This window comes from Crocodylus siamensis, chromosome 1 (genome assembly GCF_052110815.1).
Source record: "Crocodylus siamensis isolate JL-2025a chromosome 1, ASM5211081v1, whole genome shotgun sequence".
NCBI lineage: Eukaryota > Metazoa > Chordata > Crocodylia > Crocodylidae > Crocodylus > Crocodylus siamensis.
In genome coordinates this window covers 112,970,233-112,995,825 of record NC_143395.1, presented here as the reverse complement: position 1 = coordinate 112,995,825, position 25,593 = coordinate 112,970,233, and the positions used below count along the sequence as shown (strand labels likewise).

Sequence of the window (25,593 nt, the reverse complement as noted above, 5' to 3'; positions counted from 1 at the left end):
GCAAACTACAGGCCCATCAGCCTGACCTCTATCCTGGGGAAGGTCTTGGAAAAGATTATCAAAGAAGTCATCCTAACTGACTAGCTGACGGCAATATCCTGAGGGATAGCCAGCATGGGTTTGTTGCGGGTAGGTCTTGCTTGACCAAACTCATTTCCTTTTACGACCAGGTGACTTATCACATGGACAAAGGGGAAGAGATTGATGTCATATATCTTGACTTCAACAAAGCCTTTGATCTGGTATCCCATGATCACCTCTTGGCAAAACTGGCTAACTGTGGCCTTGACCTCACCATGATCCGCTGGCTGGGGAATTGGCTCCCCAGCAGGACCCAGAGGGTGGAGGTTGACGGAAGTCAATCATCATGGTGCATGGTGACCAGTGGGGTCCCTCAAGTCTCTGTCCTAGGGCCTATACTTCTTAACATCTTCATCAATGATGTAGACATTGGTGTCAGAAGTGGGCTGGCCAGGTTGTCGATGACACCAAACTCTGGGGTAAAGCATCCACACCTGAGGACAGGAGGTTGAGCCAGGCAGATCTTGACAGGCTCAGGAAATGGGTGGACGAGAACCTGATGGTGTTCAACACTGAAAAATGCAAGGTTCTCCACCTTGGGAGGAAACACCTGCAGCATCCTTAGAGGCTCGGTAGTGCTATGCTTGTTAGCACTACAGATGAAAGGGACTTGGGTGTCATGATTGACCACAAGATGAACAGGAGCCTTCAGTGTGATGCTGCGGCTAGTAAAGCAACCAAAATGCTGGCTTGCATCCATAGATGCTTCTCAAGCAAATCCCGGGACGTCATTCTCCCACTGTACTCAGCCTTGGCGAGGCTGCAGCTGGAGTACTGCGTCCAGTTTTGGGCTCCACAATTCAAAAGGATGTGGAGAAGCTTGAGAGAGTCCAGAGAAGAGCCAGAGCCACGCGTGTAATCGGAGGTCAGGAAAACAGACCTTATGACGACAGGCTGAGAGCCATGGGACTCTTCAGCCTGGAAAAGCGCAGGCTCAGGGGTGATCTGATGGCCACCTATAAGTTTATCAGGGGTGCTCACCAGGATCTGGGGGAATGTCTGTTCACCAGAGCGCCCCAAGGGATGACAAGATCGAATGGTTACAAACTCCACCATGACCGATTCAGGCTGGACATAAGGAAGAACTTCTTTACTGTCCGAGCCCCCAAGGTTTGGAATAGACTGCCGTTGGAGGTGGTTCAAGCATCCACTTTGAACACCTTCAAGATATAATTGGATGTTTATCTTGCTGGGATCCTATGATCCCTGCTGACTTCCTGCCCCTGAGGCAGGGAGCTGGACTCAATGATCCTTCGGGGTCTCTTCAGCTCGAATGTCTATGAAATTTATTGAACCATGTTGGGTTATACTGAATTGTATCACTGAATTTTTAAAGTAATATCTGTGATGTGTTTTTCAGTTATGTTGGGGTTTCCTGGTATGTATGGAAGGGTGCCTCTTTTTGTTTTTCACTTGCGGCAGAAATCTTAAGTAATAAAACACAGGGCCAGAATCAGCTTAAGTTTAAGTCACTGGCAAAACATCTATTAATTTCCATGAGATCAGGCCCAAATCTGACAGCTCTTCCTGTACCCTGGCAAAGCACACTGGAATCCTTAATGATCATATTTAATAAGGGTGGGACACTGCACTGCTTGGAAGGAATGAGCTTTATTTCTTGTCCCGAGTCACATGCCATGGCTACACAAGGACTACAGGAGGTCATATTTTTTGTCACATTGCCAAAGTCCTCGGCCATTTAATCCCATGGCTACTAGTACAGGGTGCTGGCCCTAAGCTATTATCATCTTCGGTAGCACACTCGCACCAGAACCATCCCTCGTATCAACTTGAAAGTTTTATCTAACAAATTGTAATTGTGTTTCCCTTCATGCTATCCCAAGGGAATGTTTACCAGATTGGAGCCTGTCTAACCATTAAATGTGATCAAAACACAGCTCAGGTACATGAACGCTGCGTGCCCCTGGCAGCTGGAGGGGCGTGGTGAGCTCCCGCAGGCAGTGGCGCCTGTTGGCAGTGGGAGCATGGTGGCAGCAAGCGGGGAGCTCCCGCAGGTGGCCATGGCGCTGTCAGTGTCAGGGTTGTTGAGCGCTGACTGGTGGCTGATGATCACCCACAGATGCCACTGGTAGTGTTGACAGAGGCCAGCGGTGACTGCAGACTGCCCACAGCTGGCGGTGTTGGTGGTGAGGGGGAGGGGGTGGTGAGTGGTGACCGCCTGCAGGTGCTGCTGGCAGTGTCGGCAGTGCCTTTTCGCAGTGGGTGCACCGCCACGCTTAGGGGGTGCACGTGCACCCCCTACGCATCACCAGTGCTCAGGTACATAGTTTCATAGTAGCTAGAGTCGGAAGGGACCTAGGTAGATCATCTAGTCTGACCCCCTGCCTTGGCAGGAAAGAGCACCGGGGTCAGATGACCCCGGCAAGGTGCTCATCTAACTTCCTTTTAAAAATCCCCAGGCTAGGAGCCTGCACCACTTCCCCTGGAAGCTGGTTCCAGGCCCTAGCCGCCCTGACTGTGAAGTAGCGCCTCCTAATATCTAATCTAAACTTACCCTCCGCCAGCTTGTGACCGTTATTCCTGGTCACTCCTGGCAGCGCACGGGGGAACAGGGACTCCCCCAATACCTGCTGATCCCCCCTGACCAGTTTGTAGCAGGCCACAAGGTCCCCCCTTAACCTTCTCTTGTGGAGGCTAAACAGGTTCAGGTCCCGTAGCCTCTCCTCATAAGGCCTGCCCTGCTGACCCTTGATCATACGAGTGGCCCTCCTCTGAACTCTTTCCATATTGTCCACGTCCCTCTTGAAGTGTGGCGCCCAGAACTGGATGCAGTACTCCAGCTGCGGCCTGACCAGTGCCGCATAGAGGGGGAGGATCACCTCCCTGGACCTGCTCGAGATGCATCTGTGGATGCATGACAGGGTACGGTTGGCCTTGACTGCCTCCCCACACTGCCGGCCCATGTTCATCGTGGAGTCAATGACGACTCCAAGATCCTTTTCCGTCTCCGTGCTGGCAAGAGGGGAGTTCCCCAACCTGTAAGTGTGGTGCCAGTTCTTCCTCCCCATGTGCAACACCTTGCACTTATCAGTGTTAAACCCCATCCTATTCTCATCCGCCCACCGTTGCAACCTGTCAAGGTCAGCTTGTAGCCTATTGCACCCTTCTAGTGCACCCACATCCCCCCACATCTTAGTGTCATCAGCAAACTTGAACAGGGTGCTTTCTACCCCCTCATCCAAGTCACTGATGAAGATGTTGAACAGTGCGGGCCCGAGGACCGAGCCCTGCGGAACCCCACTGCCCACATCCTTCCAGGTCGAGAAGAACCCATCCACTACCACCCTCTGGGCGCGGCCCTCCAACCAGTTGGCGACCCATTTGACTGTGTGGGCATCGACACCACAGTCTCCCAGCTTTTTGATGAGGACAGGGTGAGAGACAGTGTCGAAAGCCTTCCGGAAGTCCAGAAAGACTACATCCACAGCAACCCCTGCGTCTAATGATTTGGTGACCTGATCGTAAAAGGCCACCAGGTTGGTCTGACAAGACCTGCCACTGATGAACCCATGTTGGTTGCCCCTGAGCATGCATTCCCCCGCAAGGCCCTCCTGGATGTGTGCCAAGATAATTTTTTCAAAGAGCTTACCCTGGATTGAGGTAAGACTAACTGGCCTGTAATTTCCCGGGTCCTCTTTTTTTCCCTTTTTGAAGATAGGGACCACATTGGCCCTCTTCCAGTCCTCCGGCACCTCGCCAGAGCACCACGAGTGCTCATAGAGCCGCGCCAGGGGTCCCGCAATGACCTCGGCCAGTTCCTGTAGAACCCTAGGGTGAAGATCGTCCGGACCAGCGGACTTGAACACGTCCAGCCTCTCCAGAAGTACCCTAACTAACTCCTCGCTAACCCCTGGCCCAGGCGTGTCTCTCCCGGGGCCCGAGGGGGGCCCAGCAGGGAGGTGGCTGAACTGGTCCCTACATAGTTGAGAGAGATGCTTTAGGTACATAATTCCCATACTCCGGTCACAATATTGCAACACATTTAATTTGGGCAAAAAGACACTCTGTCCTGCTTTATCTATAAAACAACGTTAGCAGAAGCTAAGGGATTTTACTCACTGTAAATAAGTTTAAATTCTATATGGATCCTCTGAGTCAGGGGTCAGCAACCTGTGGAGGTATTATCAGTCCAGGTGGTTTTGCTGTACCTGGAAAGGGAGACCCCCTTCTCCCTGACTTTGAATAACTGTGTAGTTGAGGGTGGAGACTTGTTCACTGCACTGTGGGTAGGCACCCTTTGAGAGTGTGCTATAGCCTCCCAGTGGGAGGATCCTGGCTACGCATTTTATTTTACAGAGCTAGGGGATTTCTCCCTAGCTTGCTCCTTTGGCTTTTTGGCTAAAGGCAAGTAAGACTTGGGGGTATCTGACCCCCAAGACCTCTGGGCTTGGGGCTGGCACTGAGGATGCCTACCATGGATTTGGGACTATCTGAAGCCTCAAGCTGAATGACTGAGCTCTGCTCGGTGGACGAACTTTGGATCTGATTTGTCTAATTTGGCCTGAGACGCGAAAGTTAAAAAAGGTGAGTCACTGCCAGAAGTGTAACTAGTAAGGCTTATGGCCTGAGCCAGCCACCCCTTTCTCCACCTACCACCTCAGCCAGCCCTGCTCTGTGCCAAGGGCAACTTTCTCCATTCCCGCCATGTTACAGCTGACCCTTACCCTTGCTGCCAATTGCCATTGCTAGCAACCAGTGCTTTGGTGGTGAAACAAGTGGCAGCTGCAATAAGAGGGCATGAAAGACAGTAGGAAGGAAGGCAGTACGTAGCACACCTATGGCCTCTGCTTTTGACCTGTCTGCTTCCACCTCTGAGTCATCAGCTCTCTGATTCTCCCATCCACAAAGACCTCCACACACACACTATGACCTGTGAGCCATCGGTTGCCCTGCTTTACGTGAATTTAGAGCTAGCTAATACCAGTTTAATATATAGTATAATATAGTGTAATTCAATCAATACATTTACAATGTAAAGTAACTGGATATAAAGTCGATTTGAATCAAATGGTTCACATAAATTGAACCACTGGTTTAACCAATTCATTTTGGTTGGTTTAACCAATTGGATTTGGCTTAACCAATTAACTTTAAAGAAATAATCATTTTAGTGAAGTTTTGCGTGTAAATGAGGCTACAGTTTCTTTTGTCCATTACACATAGTTCCAGGTACTGCATCCTAGAAATACACCTGCATTATGTGACATGTTTGCCTGATCATGGAATTTGCTTGTGTTGCCAACTTGGTATGTGTCTAAATGGCTTTGAGTCTAGCCACGCAATTCAAGTCTTCACCTGTACCTCTGTATCTGCTCCTGTATCTGTCTGTTCCTGCAGCTGCCTGCATCTTTCTGCATCTGTCAGGAAGGGCCAGTTCTCCAACTCATGTCTCTGTCCGCATATATGTCTTTGACTGTTCGCACCTTGTTCTCCGCATGTTGTGAGGCCTGCGTGGTTGCAGTGCCCTGTGCCTGTTCATGTACACCTCCTTGACTTGTCTCAATGTGTTTGCATTCCTCCTGGTAGTTTCTCTCCAGGTGGTTATACCTCTGCATGTGCTCACGCATCGCTCCCTGCATGTTTGCGTAGCTGTCCCTAGCGTCCGTAGCTGAGCCTCTCTTTCCTGCACCAGCGTGTCAAGCTCTGCCACATCCGTGCTAGTCTGCGCACTTGTGTTATTTGCAGCCAGCCTGACTTGTCCCTGCATCTGATACGCCTGTCCCCGTGTGCGTGTGAGCACCAGGGCCTGAATTACACTCGGACTCTTGGGGGCATCTGCAGTGGTGGCAGCCGGAAGCTGAAAGAAGCTGCCACCTTGGTTGCTTAGAAAGGTGCAGGGTGGGTCAGGGGCTGTCATCTCTTATGGGGGGGTTGTATTTCAAACCCTGGTGACCACACACGAGGTCTGAAGGCACTTGTTTTAATCAGTGCAGCTCTTTTTTTCAGGGTAGTGGGTTGTAGCTGGGTTGGACTTTGGATAAACGTGATCTCTTTTATTAGACCAGCAAAATAGTTGGTAAAATTGTTCTTTACCAGCTTTCAGAGGGTGGTTGTGCCCAAAAGCTTGCCCAATAGCTTGCGAAGAATAAAATTCCCAACTATTCTGTTTGTCTCGTAAAAGATTGCTACCGTTGCCTTCAGTGGCTTGGCACAGGCAGCAGGGCAGCAGCGTGCAGCTTGCTCCTCCCTTCCTGGGCTTAACCGGTGACAGCGGCAGCGCGGGCTTTCTCTGGGGCCCCCGCCTTTCTTCCCTGGCCACCTCCTGCATCTCCCCTGGCCTCCTCCTGCATTTCACAACAAGCCTGGAAAAAAACAACAGCTACCAGGAGTGGGGTTCGAACCCACGCGGACATACGTCCATTGGATCTTAAGTCCAACGCCTTAACCACTCGGCCATCCTGGTGCGGGTGCGGAAAATGCACGCAGACGCGCCTACATAGAGCAATACGCGGCGCGCGGCGCACACCTGCGCGCGCTGCCCCCTGCCCGGCAGGGGGAAGGGGGAGGGGAATAGAGCGGAGCGGGGCCCCCGGCCCGGCCAGTGCGGGCGGGCGCACAACCCAAAGCGGCGCCGCCCGACGCGGCGCGGCGGTGACTCGCGGCAGAGCGGAGCTGAGCGGGCGGGCGGATTTGACGGGGAGGGGCAGGAGGAGCCTCGCAGGGGCGGGAGCGACGCCAGCTCCGCCCCCAGCGCGCGGGGCCCAGACACATACACACACGTCTGTGTGTGCGTCTTCACCCGCCCCCCCTTTCCACACACACACACACACACACACACACACACACGTCTGTGCGTGCCTCTTCACCCGTGCCCCCCTTTTCCAGACACGCACGCACTTGTCTGCACTTTATTGCACCCCTCTGTACACCCAATGCTGCCCACATACTCAGGCACCTTTCCTGGGCCTGTGTAATATGCCAACACGCGCACACACACACTGACCTATGAGCCATTGATTGCGCACGCGCGCGCACACACGTACCCCCATATACATACAGCCCTTCAAGCCTGACCCTTTTGTACACATTCCCTTGTGCCCATGTGTGCACACACACGATTGTGTACCCCGTGTAGAAAGACATATGCACAGCCCTCCATGCCTGCTGCTTCTGCACACACTCTTGCAGTCACGTACACATGACTGTGTACCTCCATGCTGTACCCCCATACTGTGCTGATTTCCCCCTCGCCCAATACACACCCACACATGCACCCAAGCAGGAGCCTCCTCTGTTCCCCCATGTCACCTACTGTCACTGCACCTCAGGGACCAACACCAGGCTCTGATGCAGCCCCTTGACAGTCCCTTCCCCCCCACAAGTAAGCAATTTGGGGAGTTTAGAAGAAAAACACTTCTACACACATTGCAACAACATCTTTATTGCAGCGCGAACTTCAGCACCTCTCAACCAAGGTGCTGCAGCATGCTCGGGTGCCAGGAGATCCTGTCAAGGGTGCGGTGAGGTGCCATGCAAGCTTACTGCTATTGGGCGTACCAGCATGATTGCAAGAGAAGCCCAGAGATTTCAAATAGGTAGTGTTTTTCTGACCTATTGGAGGCTTTAGGAGTTCAAAAGAATTGTTTTATTATTTCCCAAGAGTCAAAAAAACAAGTGAAAAGGAAGAGTTGGCATTTTGTGAGGGGTGTCTCGAATCTAAAAAGATTGAGAACCACCATGCTCTGGTGGATGTCACTGACCATTTTGCCCAAAGCTAGCAGGACATACGTATTGTCTCTGCAATTCTGGCCTTAATTTTCTGTTTAACTGATGGAATAAAGCAGCCTTAGATGTTGCCACTTTGTCCCGAGAGCTGCAAATGAAACATGCTGCCACCATCAGGAACATATGAAATGGATCTGAAGTAGCGTAAGCAGCCTCCATCAAACTCAGCATTTTGCTTATTCTTTGGCCAGTTTGAATGATCAGGAAATGAAATCTGAGGTGACAAAAGAGTCATTGAGAGCAAGGAAAAACAGCAAAGCCCTATGATGTAAAGCATTACCTGGCAAAACTGTGGCTTCTTGAAGGAAAAACAGAACTGTTTAGAGCATGACCCAAGAAACTGATAAACAGGGGCCTTCAGACCACTAAAAAGAAACAAATTGCTTATTAGACTGCATCTTAAAATTAAGTGATGCAGCCTTGTCTGAAAGCAGGTATAATTTTACATATTCAGAATTGTATGCTGGAATATACCTTGCCGTGGCTGATAAAAAACCTAGAAAACTTCCTTCTACATTAAAAATGTGACACTGTAATTTTGCTAGACTGTTTAATATAACTTAACACAGATGACAGCTGTGCAGAAGTAGGGATTAGAACTCAAGCCTTGTCCCACCGTATTTTTACAGGCAGGACCCTTTTTCACTGTGCTATTGTTGGCTTTAGTAAGCTTTCCTGTTTAAGGAGTGGGGCCTTAGAGCTTCAGCAAGAGTTGTAAATACACCTCCATTTAAGTCAAGCATTTAGCTGGGCCTTGCTTACTCTTCTGGGAAGTGGTGTTGCAGGTTCTAACCATTTACACTGGACACGTACCGTATTTTTGGGGGTATTGGTCGACACATTGTTTAAGTCGGCCCCATGTTTCTGTAAGAAAAAAAAGAAGGTATGACTTTTGTATGTCCATTGTATAAGTTGAACCCACCTCAGCGTGAGAAGCACTGGAAGCCCAGGCCGGCTTGTGGGAAAGGTAGCATGCTGGTGGGCTCCTGAGAAGTTGGATTGGGCCCTTGGGAGCTCAGGCAACAGACAGCCCGCTGGCAGGCTGCCTGGCCAGCCCCACGGGGCGCTGCCCTTTTGGAAGGAAGAACTAGGTTCCTCTGCAGCTCAAGGGCTGCCTGGCCTGGTAGCAGCTTTCCCCCTGGTTGTGGGGCAGGTGGCGAGGCTCTGCCAAAAGCAGGATCAGGCTCCTCGCTGCTTCTGCCTTTAGCAGGAGCCATCAGGATGCCTGGTGCCGCCTGAGAAGAGGGTGGCTTACCCCAGGGGCAGCACCAGGTTTTGGGCAGGGCTCTTCTGCTGCTGGTGTTCCACCCACCCCTGCCTAACACCCTATGCTGCCCCTGGGGCAAGCCAGCCCCTTTCTGGGTGGTGCCAGGCAACCTGCTGGCCACAGGTGTCTGCTGAAGGCAGAAGTGGTGAGCGGCCAAATCCTGCTTTCAGCTGAGTCTCCCCACCTGCCCTGTGGCTGAGGGTGAGCTGCCACTAGATCAGGCAGTTTCTGACCTGCAGGAGGACCCCAACCTTCCCTCTGTAAGGGCAGTGTCTCCCCACCTGGGGCCAGCTGCCTGAGCTCCCAGGAGTCCAGGCAGCACTGCTCACAGTGACAGTGTATAAGTCAAGGTTAAATTTTAAAAAACAAAAATTGGGTTTCAAAACTTGACTTATACACTGTGAAATACAGTACTCTAAAAAACTAGGCTACTGTATAGTGCATAATCACTGCTACCAACATCACAGAGTAAGACATGCTCATTCTTTGAAAAAAATGGATGTAGGCATTTATGCTTAAGACCCCAGGCTCAGGATCCTGCATAGACTGAAGGCGTCAGAGCTCTGGAGAGTGGCAAGATTTCAGAAACACTCTTGTTTCAAATTTCCTATTGGTTGGCTCTACACAGCTGTTGTAGGCTGTCATTTGGAGGGGTCTAACTCTGAATACTCAATATAGGAAGGATTTGGATTTTACTGTGGGGGCTAGGCTAAGCATTGTGGCATTTAAGACCCTAATTGGTAGTAGCTCCAAATAACAGGGGTGCTCAATACCTGGCCAGATCCAACTCCTGGTGCTGCATATTATATTTGGACACATAACCCCTAATAAAATGCTTAATAAAGAAAAATTCAACCAGTATTTGAATAGTAAGATACTGTCATTTTCATTTGGTAATTGATAAAAAAAAAGGTGTTTCCTTTTTTAGTGCATCTAGATTTGAGCAATAGTGATATTGCTATTGTTATTCTTAACCTAATACATCCAGTTAGTTCTTTTCCAGTTTTCCTATTCATTATTATTTAAATAATACTCACCCATTTTCTCAAACTAAGTTACTTGCTTGGTCTCAGAATGGTAGGACTGAATGTAATATTGAACAGAAACTGAATATTTTACAGTTGTTTGTGTTACCAAAACACATTTGGTATGTGTAAATTCCAGTCCCTGGGATTATAAAGCACATATTATATGGCAATAAAATAGATAAGTAAAAGACTTCAAGATAAAACCATTCACATTTTCCCCTCTTTTATTTCCTGTCAAGAAAAGACCTTTTAAGCCTTTGAGATCAGCAGCTTCTACAAGAAGTTGAAATTTGCACAGTGGGCACATTTATATGAGACATGTAATGCACAGAAGACTAATTCTACTGTGCGTTAGCGTGCCTGGCAAAAAATGTGCTAATGCACAATAGACTTAGTCTAATACATGTTAACATCACGTAAAAAGTATTCAGCCGTGCTGTTGTAATTTTGGCGCGTTAATGAATGTGTAAACACACCTTCACCACTGAAGAGCAACCACCCTTAGTTACTACTTGTGGTAATGGAAATTTGCTTAGGTTAGAAATCTGGAACTAAAATTAACTCGTGAAACCTAAGTGGAAGTATTTGGATCTAGATAAAGAGAATTATTTTTCTTGGTGTCCATCATTAATGTTTGCAGCCATATATGTTGTACTAATTATGGAAAGTGTAGAACTTGCTACATACCAGTTTAAGTTTTAATAATATATTTTTCACCATAATATAAATAAATTCCACAGAAAAAATACCTATTACCAATATATCAATAGACATCTACATATTACAGTCAGTAAGCGCAATCTCTCCTCTACTAACATGGTCACAATATTTTAGGTTGGTGGCTTGGGTTCAGCTTTGTAATTGCCTGTATTTGAAACTTCAGGGAAACCACTTCAAAAGAAGACACTCCTGGCATGTATATAACTTTGTATACAAGTAACTCTGTCGAAAAATGCAAAGTATTAAAGTCGATACATACGTCATCTATGAAATGACATTTCCTGTCTTGATCACATTCTTCAGTCTTGTGATACAAAGTGTGAAATATTGCAACTAAGCCCTGTTTGTTCCTCTTTCAAATCGTTACTAATCACCAAAAGCCAAAGAAAGGTGTTTATTTATTCAAATGTCTAACATGTAACACAAACCAGGCTTACACTGAAAATAAAAAAAATAATAATTAAAAAAAATAGAAAGGTGTTCTTATCTTGGGCTGAGAAACCCAGTTTAAAAAACAATATAATGTTAATGAGGCAACTTGGATTAGCAACCCAGGTTTCTTTCCCTGGACACTTTACAAGAAAAAGAAATAAGTTTAGTTCAATTACTGTTATTTAAAATGGGGAACGAGAAACTGCCAGACAGTTGCTCTAACAGGCTGCAGAGTAATCCCTGAAGTTGGAGTTACAATGTAAGTGTGTTGCACCTCAACAGTTCTAATGTTAAATATACAGTGCAACAAAAATGCAGTGCTGAAACCCCAGGAGTTGTATAGAGTAATTGCATACATAACAAACCCAGTCACTTTAGCTATTTCCAGTCTGTCGTACACTAAACCTATTAGTTGTTGACAAGTACACAGGGGTGATTCAAGGTTTCTATACTTTATTCATGTTTTAATCTTACCTTCTTCAAAGAATAAACTGCTTGAGACTGGCTCCCATCACCATGGGAGGATCCTGACACTCTCGCCCATGTCTCCATGCAACTCCTGGCACATTCATATCTGCTTTTCACTTTATAAAGAATAAGGTGAGGGGGAGGGGAAAAAAGACTTTTTAACTGCCACTGCTAGCAGATTCGTCACTGTGGTTTATTACAAACAAGAGGGTTTCATCTGCAACCATTCCATTTGCCTCTCCTTAAGAACAAAAAAAAGTTTCCTGTAATATTAAAGAAAGCTTCCTAAAGCTTCATACAGTGCCTAATATTCAGCTATGTTTATTATTTCCCCCCCCCTTCATCCTATGGACATAGCAACATATTTTATATTCTGTAACTACAGCTAGACCATTTCTTTCCAAAACCCAATGTAATGGGTGATGAGGCAAGTTCAGGAACCAGTAAATTATCTCTCTCACACTCATGTATATATAATAAGCACAGTGTTTAAGCAATACATATTTACAGGAAACAGATTGCTCTTTTCATTACTGGAAGCAGCTGTTTTATTAAAATGTAGTTCTTCAAAATGCAACTGTAATGGTTTGTGGAGTCGTGTGCTATGTCTGAATAGCACTTAGTTTGAATTTTCCCTGTTTGGAACCTTAGGTGGTAATTTTGTCTTCCCATTCCCCAGTTTTCTACTAGACTGTGGAAGTCAAACTTCATTTAGGTTTTATACCACTCTTGTCACTGTAGTATCAGAGTGCCTATGTTCCTTTTGGTCTGCACATCCTTACTTGCTCCAACAGCTGTCTGTCCTGTTATATCTGTGCAACTATACTGCATTAATAGAAAAACAGGGCACTTCAGTTAGAAATTAGTTAACAGCTCTGCCAATGATGCATAAGCTGGAAGAGATGCCAACTTTACGTCAAAACAGAGATGTACCCATTCAAGAGGATGGTAAATGTTTGTTGTTGAAGAGGTTGAATTTAAAAATGAAGTGATGACCCAATCTTTAGATATCCTTATAATGTAGTTTAATCAAAGATGGGGAAAATGTCTAATCGGTTATTCCTAGTCACAGCATCCTTGATATAGGCTCCTTTATTATTTGTATAACACTATTGCATTTTTTAAGCAATTACACTGGATTCTTCTCATTAAGAAATACTATAGCTATGCAAACACACATACACACACAGAATCTCTCTTAAGAGCCAAAGACACAAGATATGAGTGATTATTAACAATGTGGTGGTTTTAAACATACTCTTAAGGATCTTCTAGGACAGAGGTGTCGAATTTGTTTGGCACTGTGGGCCAAATTTCAATTGCAGGGCTTTACATGGCCCAGATCCAGACTGCAGGGCTTTCCGTTGGCCATGTGGACTGTGAACAGTGATGTTAATCCCCACAGCTGCCAGAGCTGCTTTTTCAGCATGGCTCTGGAACCCAGGGAGTTAATGCCACCGTTGCTTGTCCCCATTTTCCCCCTGCCATGAGTTTTAGTCCCTAGGGGCAACTAAAAATGCTGATTTTGGTGGTGGGTGGGGGAAGAGAGAAAGGCAAGCAGCACAAACTCTCCCCACTCCAGAGCCAAGCTAAAACAGCCGTTCCAGTACCTATCAGGATTAACACTGCTGTCACAAGGGCTTCAGCAGCTGTGTTGACAAGCCTCAGGCTGAATTATGCCTGTGGAAGTGGGTGTTTTAGCTTGTGAGAAACCCCACAGGCCAGATGATCCACCCCCATATGCCAGATCCAGCCTGTGGTGATGTGGGCATTTGAAACCCATGTCTTAGAACCTTCAACTGGATCCTCCCTTGTAATGAAGGATCATCTTAAGTGTGTCCATAAAACACAGAAAGCAAGTTAAATATTCAGAACAAAATGAGTCTTTGTTATGAAGGCTTGACTTTGGCAATAAATATTGGTAGGAATTCCAGCAGGTCAGTAAGTTGGTGAAAGAGTTAATTTGGTTCACTGGCTTTTAGAGCAAAAGGTTGGACAACCAGTATACAAAGAACTATTTGGATCTATATAGATTCAACATGAAAACATCTGCGCCTTTACCTCTTTTCCATTGAAATACTTTTGGAACATGTGTGCATAAAAATAGAAACACAGTTATATTTGCGCAGCTTTATGCAAGTCAAAATAGCTAAAATAAAGCAGGTTCTTCCTCCCTCCAACTTTCTCCTGCTTGATGTAAGTCTAGATTCTGACACCTTACCTGTCCCCATATACATGTAACCCTGGGCACGACACTACACGTCCTCTCACCTGAACAGTGGGATCCTGGGATACCCTGTAGCCAGTAGCCCTGCCCAGCCTCCCTGGGAAGCTGCTGCAGTGCCACCAAGCGGAGAGCCTCCCCTTACAATCAAGCACCCTCGCAGACAATTCTCAAAATATTTACAAGATTTAATTATTTACAACATAACAAATAACCATTAAATAAACACATTGATATCTCAACTAATAAACCCTCAAAAACTTATTTACAGTCTCTCACTTGCACACTGTGTACTGGGGATTCCGTGTGCACTGCCCCTGGTGGGGTGTCTCAGGGAGCGAGACAGTCTGTGTCCCTGCATGTGGTCTGTGGAGGCTCCCTGGTGCTAGAGTCCATATCCGTGCTCCTGGGGTCTCTGTGCAGCAAGGGTCTCCGGGCATCAAGTGGTGGCTCCTCCTCTGCAGTCCCTGCCACACAGCCTTCCCCTGCTTTTGACCCCCTTCCCCGGCTCAGCAGGGAGCAGTGTCTGAGCTGCAGGCTGTAGCAACTCTCCTGTCCTGCATAGCCTCACAGCCGGGCAAACGCAGCCCCGCCCTGGGCTTTGCCTGCCTCTGGAGCCCCTCACCCTTCAGGGAAAATAGGGCAGACTCTGGGAGTCCCCCCCTCCGCTGTGCTCACCCAGCTGGTCACTGGGCTGCAGGTGGGTCTTCTCAGGCTTGGAGTCCCCACACAAGCAGCCCCTGCTGGCCTGAGAGAGGAACTGGATACTGTATCATTCTCATGAGCACGGAGGAAGAAAGGGATCTTGGAGTCATTATTGACTCCAAGATGAACGTAGGCCGACAATGCGAGGTCACGGTTGGCAGGGCTACCCAGACCTTGTCATGCATCCACAGGTGCATCTCAAGTAGAGCCAGGGAGGTGATCCTCCCCCTCTGTGCAACGCTGGTCAGGCCACAGCTGGAGTACTGCGTCCAGTTCTGTGCGCCCCATTTCAGGAGGGATGTGGACAGCATTGAGAGGGTCCAGAGGAGGGCCACCCGCATGATCTGGGGACTACAGGGCAGACCCTACTTTGGAAGACTGCAGGACCTGTTCAGCCTTCACAAGAGAAGGCTGAGGGGGGACCTGGTGACTGTCTATAAACTCACTAGGGGAGACCAGAAGGGTTTAGGGGAGACACTGTTTCCCCTAGCGCCCCCTGGCCTGACAAGGAACAATAGACACAAGTTATTAGAGAGTAGGTTTAGATTAGACATTCACAAGAACTGCTTCACAGTCAGGGCGGCTAGGAGCTGGAACCAACTTCCAAGGGAAGTGGTGCTGGCTCCTACCCTGGGGATCTTGAAGAAGAGGCTTGATGACTACCTGGCTGGAATCATTTGAGTCCAGTCTTTTCTCCCACCCAGGCGGGGGGTCGGACTTGAAGATCTACAAGGTCCCTTCTGGCCCTACTTCTATGATTCTATAAGTATGGGTTTGTCTCCTTGACAAACATGTAGACATTAATAATGGCTGCCAGCATGTGAGGCACCCTTCCCCTCTTCTTTATTCAGTTTTGAAACAACTATAGTACTGGTAATTTTAAAACACCATTGTATACCACAATGACCTCTAGTTTAGAGGATCTTTTCATACAGAAAGTCTAGACACATGCTGGTATTTACTTCCATGCAATGAGCGGTTTTACTTTAAGAACAAAGGCCTTTGTCCATGGCTATATGTCTAGCTTTTTCTCTGTATGCAAAGTCCTGTCTGACAAGAAAATATTTCTGGCTTGCCTATAAAAGCTTAAAAGTAGTATCTATTTCTTTGTTTTTGTTATGTTACAGTCTTATTATTTTGTAGCAGTTACAGAGTTCTATATACTATATACATTCTGTGCACAAAAAGACAGGAAAAGAAACACTTCTTTGTGACTACTGCAGGCAGATCATCCCAGAAAACCAAATACAAATATGTGAAATGTTAAAATCTTTATTAAAATATATAAAAAGAGGAAACATTAAAATAAACATGTCAAACCTCTGGAAAAATAGCTGAAACTTGATATAAAGTATCAATAAATCACAGTACAGCAGAAAAGTGCTCAGAAATACTATAGTTTCAGTACTCCCTGTACTTTTGGCTATGACCTCTGTTCATTACTTCCAGTAACATAGAGCATAATGCTCTTCTGAAGTAGGGGACAAAATCTCCAGTCCTTTATCAAGTGAAACTCCTACTGAAACCAATGGGGGAAATGTGTTCAATTAAGGACTGCAAAATCTGGTCATTAAATTTGTTCTTCCTCCTTTCATTCTTGTACCTTTTGTCCAAACCCAGTATGACTACAGAAGGTTTAAGCAGAGGAAGACATTTTTCTCTCCAGACTTAATAAAAGTGTCCAAGTGATGTGAAAATGCTGGTTCAGAAGTTTATGAAATAAAGGTGCCTATTTTTGTCCTCAATATACAGATTTCCCATAGATGAGAAATAGACCCCTTAATCTTCATCTCCTGATCAGAGTGAATTTTAATACTTTTAAAAATTCAGGTTGTTTCATCCATAAGAATGGATGACATCAATACTTACAAAAATAAGTATATTGTCTTTACAATATAAATATTTCATTAACAATCTGTGTGTGCGCACAATTTAAAAATGTTATATTTAGCTTCCCATTCAAGGGTGTGGTAATTACATATGAATTTCCACACTGGACTTAAAAAAAATCTTTGAGAGTGTCCATGGCAAAATTTTCAGTCCTCCACTCAATTAGAGCAGACCTTTAAATTAGGACAGCTTCAAATTGAGAGCATTTAATGATGGCTCAACTAAGAAGTGATTTGAAGAGGCCTTGATTCTGATCTTATTTTAAACCTGAGCAGATCTAAATTCACTTCATTCACTGCAATAGAATTCTATTGGTATAAAAGTCCAGTGGCAGGTAAGACTCAAGCTCCTTGTTGAAAAAGTTTTACTTAGAACTAATCCTGTCTTTCTATCATATATGAACAGCTTTACTGTTTCTTTAAATTAATGTGGCAATGAAATGTGTAAGATTTTGCAGGAAGTAGACTTCCATATTCTTTAAAGGCAGACAGATTCACTTACAAAAAACATAGATTAGGCCACTAACAGCAAGAGATCTATACTTCATGCTGGCCCATTTTGGAAGCCACTTTGTGATTCATCTTCTCCAAATTATCAACCCTTCTTCATTCTTTTGATAGACTGAAGCACACATTATCTCAGGAGGTGCTTTTAAAACGATTTTACCCTGAATTGCAGCTAAACAGGTCCAGTTTCAGTTTTAAAAAGGCAATAAAATTATCTGCCACCAACATACGGATTTTAATAATGCATAGGCAACTTAAGCAACTTTAAACAAGAGGAACAAACAAAAAAACCCCAAAAATCTCCCCCAAACACTGTTTTAGGTAGTCATTATGAAAATATTATTTCTAATGTTCATTTTTAGAGCACGTTAGAAGTGGTTTGTAAAGGCCTGAGAAGAAGAATCAGCTTTTGCAGCATGATAAACAGCAGCAGAGGATGGTACGGAAGGGGTGTTTTCTCCTGTATTCCAATGCTTTCTTCACCTGACCTTTAGCCTCTCCTACATAGTCCTCAACATGTTGCACATTAATTTCAATGATATCAAAGGTGTCTGCCTGTTGCTCCACCAATATTGCTACTTGCAAAAAGAGCTCATGAACCTCCCGGATGCGACTCTCCAACTTCATCAACTCTTTGTGACGTGTTTCTAACTCATTCAAGGCTGCACGAGCCCCTTTGACATCAGACAAAAGATTCTCAGAGAAAACATCCCACTTGCCTTGCTCAATCATGTCCTCAATCTGATTACCAGAAACATCCTTGCCCATGACCTCCAGTTGTCTCTGAATCCGGATCTTGCAATTCTCCCGTTGGTTCATCTCTGTCTCATTGTACGCAAACATGGCTTGTTGAAAGGCATGCATGAGGTCAACATAGTGGTCCTTTGATACACGAGCTATGACAGAGACTGCACCAAAGTTTGTTTCTGCATCTTCAGCAAAGTCTCTCATTGTCTGGAGTTTTCTGTGGATGCCTTCTCCACGAGCCTTGATGTCTTTGGCAATGCTGTTGGTATCTCGCTTAATGCTGCTGAGACGGCGCATGGAAGTAAGGAAGCGCTTGTTCTGTTTGCCTAGACGCTTGATGTCCTCTTTCAGGTGGTTGTTTTCTGTTCTGACAGTCTGGATGTCTTTATAAAGAGATGCAAGGGCATAATCAGTCTCATAGAGGAGCGTTTCAGTCGGTGAACTGATGTCATTTTCATCATTAGAAAACTGTTGGTTATAAATCCTGGCTAATTCACACAGTTCAAATAACCGGTCTCTCATCCTGCCTGGAGGAAAAAAGTGGGAGAAGGGGAACAGGAGAAACAAACAAGATGTTAAATTAGAAGCAATTTACATTGGACAGAGTTCCTTCCCATTCAGATTATCTAGAGTAAGACACAACAAAAGTTCCAGAGTCTCTGAACTTCTTGCAACTCACTGAATGAAAAAGTTCTAAACACTGGGGATTCAGGACACTGAATCAAAGTCAGGGTTCAAAATCCTCCCTTCTTCCCCCATTTTTAAATGGGTTTTTAGAAAAAGACATAAACATATTCAAAACAAAGCAAAACATTACCACAGAAGAAACTTCTATTAACAAATTAAGGTTTAACTATAAGAAGTAGTCAATTATGAGTAATATGTGTACATACCAGTAGAAACCTAACTGAAAATTCAAGATAACCCTTCACAATGTCTGGATTAAGACTGTTCAATATAATCACCAATCCTACTAATTAGAGGCTTTATGATTCTGCATTTGCATTTTCTCCTCCAGTGGAACTTGTCTGTACAGGACAAATGCATTTACAAGACGTGTGATAAGGAAGGAATTATTACAAAGAGAATTCAGGCTGGGATTTTCAAAAGGGAACAAATTTGTTGCAATAGCACTTACACACACAGTCAGGATTTGGGCCCACTAGATGCCACAAAAAGCACACGACATGTCAGTATTACTCTGATAATAAACAACTTGCTTCCATATTCTTATCATAGAAATACTTAGCACACTTATTGTATTTTATTCTCTCTGTATAGATCACAATCTGTTAGACCTGAGTTCTATACAGCACTTAAATTGCTTGAGTGTTGAAATCTGTAACAGCTGCACAACCAAATCTACTGAGTTGAAGTGAAACCTAAAACTAAACTGGTTATTTTAGAAGCAGTCTCCCCCATTATTTGTATTACTGCACGGCTATTTTCAATTTTTGGCTATTTTGGACATACTGAACTACAGAAATACAAAATGAGTGAGAAACCTGTACAAGCCAATTACAGTACTGAATGTAACTCTCAATTAATCAGACTGTTTATATGAAACTAAAACAGAGCCAACATATGCCCTCTGTCAAGTTACACTTAAATCCTAGTGTCCGTTTCAGCTTCTGACTGGAATGCAACATCATGACATCATTTAAGTCAGAGAGAAAGATTTCAAGTAAATAGACTATAGATGACATGGTATCCTTGGTTTTCTGTATTTTAACACTATGCTGAACTTTGTTTTGACTCATATTTAAATTTCTCCAGGGAGGTCCTAAAGTCGTCTTTACAAAATGTACTATGCATCAGGGAGTAATTAATAGGTTAAAGTAAAAAAAAAGAAAAAAGAAAAAAAGCCCAGCTGTTCCCAAAGAGGATAAGCCTAGAGCTCAGGGAAATTAAAAGTGCAAATTAACAATTTGCTGCACAGCGTTAATGTTAAAAAACCCATAATTACATCTGTCCCACCACTCACCTTCCTTTTCAACACACATACTTTAGTGAAGTTTTGTAGTTTAGGCCTGGCAGGAACCTTGCCAGGGATTTTGAAGAGCTCTTAATTTATAATTGTATAAACACTTCAAGTAGGCTCAATTCTATTTACTTCAAACATGTCCAGTGTCTTAATGCTTGAAGGATAAGGGACTAAGGGCTTGTCTACAAGAGAAAACTTTGACATACTGATAGATTTTTACAGATATATACAATATGTATACAGTGCAGAGACTCTCATACTGGTATAAGTGGCTTCTTTACTTTAATTTAATTCTCTTCCAAGGCAACATTAGTTTAAAAATAACCTGCCTCCACAAACAAAATTAAACTAAACAAGAACAAGCAAAAAACAAAATTTCCCCAAACCTAAAAAAAAAATCTTTTACATGCAGCCTACATGAATACACATTTGAGAGCATACATCTGCAAGTCTAGTTGCTTTAACTTCAGGCTATACAGAACACAACCACACAAGATAGTAGGTAGTAGCATGGTTTCTACCTCCTTTCACAAAAAAACAAGATAAAGCTCATCTGCTTCATGTAACAGAGAATAAAAAAAGTCTGTATTCATCTTAAAATGAAGATTACTTGCAGACATTCCTGCCAGAATTAATGGATGACCAAGATTTTCCAACTCTGAAGGGTATTTTTTAGGTAACAATTTTGAAATGAGGAAAAGCAACTGAGTCCATGTGGAGACAGGTATAAATAGAGGAAAGGTGGGGGAAAAACAACAATTAACCAACAATCTCAGATGATTTGGGACCTGCCTTGCCCTTTAACTCTTTTTCTGAATGCTTCTTATTACATGTATACCTACATTAAGTGCACATTCCATTTAGATAATTAAGCTGTCAGTCACCGGCCTTCAGTAAGTGACCACTTAATTGTTTCTCTGGAGTTTACCTCCTTTCATATCTTGGGCTTCTAGCCACTACTATGATCCTTGCAATCTCAGACCAAGCCTTGAGCTGCCTATGTGCTAAAATCAGTTATTTCAGGAGACCTGACTTATGTTCAGTACCTGAAGTTATGTTTCCTCCCAGAGCACTGAGTAGTGATTAATTTATTTTATAAAAACAAAAAAAACCCTACACAGCAAAACATTACTTAGGTAGAACCAAAGCATTTCAAGAGAAAACAAAAACTAGATTCTTGCCTTCCCCCCTTTAGTGTTTACCATCCCCTGGTTCTGGGAAAGGTCAAACCTCTTCAGACTCCTTCCACAAAATGTGCAGGTCAGCCTTTTTCCCCTGGACAGCTCATGGTATTTGACCTCCATTTTACTTGAGGAGCTCTCAGTTTAACTGTTTTTATGCAAGCACTGGGACCCTAGGGATCAAAATCCAACTTGCATCTTCTTGTGAAACAAAATATAGGGTCCTAAAAGCTAACCAGTTTGGTCTGTTTCAAGTGTGTGCCAGAATATGTGCCATTGTTTTACCTTCCTATTTGCTCTTTTAAAGTCACCATTGACTTATATAAGGATATAAACCCTATCACTAAACCATATGCAATTACACAATCTTAACAGATACTAGCTGCGACGTATTTATAAGATAGTATAACAGCAAAAAATCTGGTATGCAAGTGTTTGTTTCCAAAAGATTTTTTAAAAATGTAATGAAAAATAAAGCAAGGGGATTCTTTAAATTTAATACACAGTCTGTCACATTGTACACTGTATGGCACAGGGCTTGGAGTGAGTGAGATTTATTTCTAGGTTAGTGCCCTGATCTGTTTTAAGTATCAGGAGTCTTCCTTTTACTGGCTACTGGGCATGTCTACTCGTGCATATACTGTGTGGTACATTACTGCATAGTAAGTGGCTTTTAGACTGGTGTCTTAATGTGTAGGTGTTATTGTGCAGTAACGCTGTGTGTGCTCCAGCATGCGAATAAAGTAACTCCCAAGTCAGAACACGCGCATAGTATTACTGTGCAGTAAGGCATCTACATGTGACTTACTGTGCAGTAACTAACTGGGCATAAATTTGCTCCCTGCATCATGCATGGAGCAAATTTACATCCAACTCAGCATAAGTCACCATAGTTACTGCACAGTGTGGGAGCGCATGCGTAGACATGAACTTGTACTGCGCAGTAAATTTCAGTGTAGACGCACCCACTATAAAGTGCTACAAGTAGAGTGTGGCCATAAATGGAAAAACCAAAGAAAAACACCTGAAAATTAAATACTAATATGAAAACACTTGAAAATTAATAGTGGATACTCCAGGGGCACAAGCCTTAAGTGAGATATCCAGCTTCATCTTGCCTGTTTCACAACTTCTCAGGAAAATACCCCAGCAGGAAGGTCAAATGAGCATGTGTTTCAGTAGCATATGATGAAATGAAACAGGGTAAGGTGTAAAATGTATTTGATGAAAACTACCACTCCCCCTCCCCACCACCCAAGCTCACAAACTGCTCATAAGAAGATGAATATTGAAAAATGTCAATAGTTAATATTGAAAATTAAGTTACCAGAATCATTTTTGTTTATGGATTATGAACAATGCATATCAACTAGTCATGTTTTCATGCTATGCTGTTTTTGGTGGTATACAGAAGGCAGGGTAGATATGAACTTTTAAAGACTGACTAAATAAAATAGATGCGAGCATAAGCTTTTGTGGGTTGAAGCTCACTTCATCAGATGCTGATATATGGTCATTCTATGTTTCTGTTCCCTAACTGAATGAGCCTGACTTCAAATAAGGTTTATGATTCTATTTAACAAGTCAATTTAAAGTTTAGAGACCATGCTTCAATTGGGGGGGGATTATGATTAGCAAAATTGGTTTGTCAACTAGAAAATGTATAAATAATGATTATAAATGGGAAATAGCTACAGTTTGTACAAATTCCTCTAACATTTTAAATATTTGAAGAATGTCTGCAGCATACTCTTAGTGCTACAGAGAATACATGCAGTAAAATATGAGGATAAATCAATGCTGGGTATTACCTCACACAAAAGCAAAGGAAACACTGCCATGCTCAGTGGTCAAAGAAACCCAGTAAGTTAATAATGTTGATAACTTCTGACTTTTATGGAATACAGATTGCTAATTCCATCAAGCTGTTTATGAATCCTTACTACAGCAGAAGTAGTAAATAAACGTAATGACTCTAAGCCTCTTTTTAATGCTTGGGTGGATTTGAGTTATCTTAGTTCAGAAGTCTGGTCATTCATACTCCAATGCAACACTACATATTATCAAACCTTTCCCCTTGTGTGTAAAATACTTCTGGTCTGCTTCAGACAGAAGATTTGTTCTTCCAGGAAAATCTTGTAATGAATTAGTAATATGGGAAAACAACATAAAGTTTTGCCTTTTCCTTTTTAAAGGGGGATGGGGGGAGGAAGAGGGAGTAGGAAGGAAGGGAGAGGATCAAAGGAGGGTATTTATATTGATAAGATATTTTTGTACACACAGGCTTGAAGCTTATTTGAGTAACATTAAAAGTTCCTCTTGGATATTTAAAGAAAAAACTCTTATTCTTGGGTCAGATTGGTCTAAACAAATATTATATCCAAATACTACACAACTGAAAACATGAAACAACATTAAATAATTTGGGCACTGAGGTGAAGTGCTCAATAGGCAAAATATGCATTTTGTTACACAAAAAACTTGTGGTTTAATGGTAGACTCCTTGTTTGCCACCTGAGGGACCGGGGTTTGATTCTGGGATGTGCATATTACAGCCATCAAGGCACCAAACGTTTGGACGTGAGTCTGACCTTTGGATTCTGTCTTAATGACTTAAAAATAGGGATGGAAGGTCTTGGAAGCCTCTACTCCTCCATACTCCTGCCTAGACATATGTGTCAAAGGTCCTGGTGACCTCTCATGTATATACCATGTACCAGAAGAACTGATGGTTGCTAACTACAGCCAAGTTATCAGAAGTAAGGAATTCTTTCAATATGATCTTCTAGTAAGGAATCAGCAATTAAAGCCAAAAGAATATTTTATAAGAATCAAAATTATGCTTCCCAGCATATGCAATTGTTTACTTTCTGCACTTCAGTTGATTTGGATGCAAAAACATGCGTATTGGACTATTGACACAGCACAGGCACTTTTGCTTTCTGTTTGTCAATAACCTTCATTTTCTGGTAGTCAGGCACCCATACTAGGATGTATGGGTTCAAACCACCACAGGAAGCCATGTAAAAATAGACAAATAAGTTTCACTGAAATTTAGAGAGTCATGAAAACATTTGTATAAATAGTAAAACGTAAATAGCTAGTCCCACATCTCCCCTTTTAATACAGGGGAACTAAATCCTAAAATAAGTCCAAGTATTAAGTCCAAATTTACCTGTTGGAGGATCTGTACCATACTGTCATCTTCCCATGACAGAAACTTCTGTTAATCACAACCATAAATAGCCTTCCTATGATACACAACAAGATTACAAACCGCGTGTGTTGCAACAGGATTGCAACCACATGCAACTTTCTGTAACATCTGGCTACTTACTGAATGGGTTGGGCTAGTCAGCCTTAAGTACAAGCAAAAACAAAAGACCTCACACACAACTGTGTCTAACAATAAGAGGCTTCTTATTTAAACTATCTGTCAAAATACAACAGTTGAAACAAGAAAATTTAGTAGCAGAGACAACCTAATAAATACACTCTGCAAGATACTAGTTTTTACTATTGCTATTGCATTGTGAACTAGTTATTCCACCTCCATGCAAAATTAACCTTTCACAATTAGAAGGGAAAAAGTTGTTCTTTTCCTACAAAGAACTAGTTTCAAGCTTGGAAGGTTAATTTGAATTTTTCTGTTCAAGTCAAAGAGATGCTAAGCCCCAACATGCACTACAGTGGAGCTAAATCTGGAACAGAAGAGAGCACCAAATCATTAATAGCCTAAATTAAGAGAACACTCATCTGTAGTTTTAAGATTTAGATACCTAGCACCCTGGGATTTCTGGGGAGGAAGAAAAGTAAAATTTCCATAGCCTTCAATGCAAGAATTCCCATCCCTTTATACCATCACATATAAAAATAATACAGTATCATCATGTAAGAAAGTCTTAAAAAAGGTAAGATGGAAACATCTGTAAAATCCATTTTGAACCATAACACTCAGTTTCCCAACGAGCCAATCCACACTATACAGTAATTCTCAGACCACAACTCCAACATTACAAGTGACACTTCATCTTAAAACCTACAACGTTTTACAAAAAAGTTATCAAAGGTGGGTTTTCATTTTATTTTAACTTTTAATTTGTAACTGCATGCATTGGATATCTTTCCTGCTGTCACAAGTAACTCAAGATATGCTGTGCAGATATCAACCAACACACTTTTTTTTCCCTTGCAAATTGAAACATGTTTACCAGAAACCCATAAGGATCAGCATACTAGATCAGACCAGTAGGCTGGCTAGTTCAATAGTCTTCCAATAATAATAGCTGATACTAGATGGATGATATGAAAATGCAAGAAAACCTTTACTGAAAAAGAATAATCTGTCTCAAAGTTTTTTATAATGCTACAATATCTTTCAGTAGCTTTCCATACTGTATACAGAGTAGGCAATACCGATGAAAGCTCACCCAGTCAGATCTGCTAATTGTCCAACCATTCCTGTCTGTCAGTAGATTAGAATGCAGTCATAAGAATGCATTCATGTCTTGCTATTACATAAAACCTGACTTAAGGAAAAGAAATGTTGATGCAAACTTAAATATTTATTTTGCAACATGGAAACATTAATAAAGTGAGATTACTTTTTTTGTT

The 25,593-nt window shown here is 43.3% G+C and overlaps 1 protein-coding gene, 1 long non-coding RNA gene and 1 other non-coding gene across 8 annotated transcripts in view; all 3 read right to left on the bottom strand.

The window, feature by feature from the left end:
* Nucleotides 1-6,422: 6,422 nt before the first annotated feature.
* TRNAL-UAA (transfer RNA leucine (anticodon UAA)) lies at nucleotides 6,423-6,505 on the bottom strand. Its single transcript has one exon. It is a non-coding gene; the product is annotated as a tRNA-Leu (tRNA).
* A 962-nt stretch (nucleotides 6,506-7,467) lies between these two features.
* LOC149873220 (uncharacterized) lies at nucleotides 7,468-11,859 on the bottom strand. Its single transcript, XR_016441552.1, has 2 exons — nucleotides 11,749-11,859; nucleotides 7,468-8,691 (listed from the first exon to the last, which is right to left on the bottom strand). It is a non-coding gene; the product is annotated as an uncharacterized LOC149873220 (long non-coding RNA).
* Nucleotides 11,860-15,933: 4,074 nt separating this feature from the next.
* Nucleotides 15,934-25,593, bottom strand: part of STX11 (syntaxin 11) — a 55,389-nt gene continuing 45,729 nt past the window's right edge. For all 6 annotated transcript variants that reach the window (XM_090040987.1, XM_090040979.1, XM_090040986.1 and 3 more), the window contains one exon: nucleotides 15,934-18,341. In XM_090040987.1, coding sequence (XP_089897113.1) covers nucleotides 17,470-18,336 — 867 coding nt within the window. In that variant the 5' untranslated portion in view covers nucleotides 18,337-18,341 and the 3' untranslated portion in view covers nucleotides 15,934-17,469. The remainder of the gene's footprint in view (nucleotides 18,342-25,593) is intronic.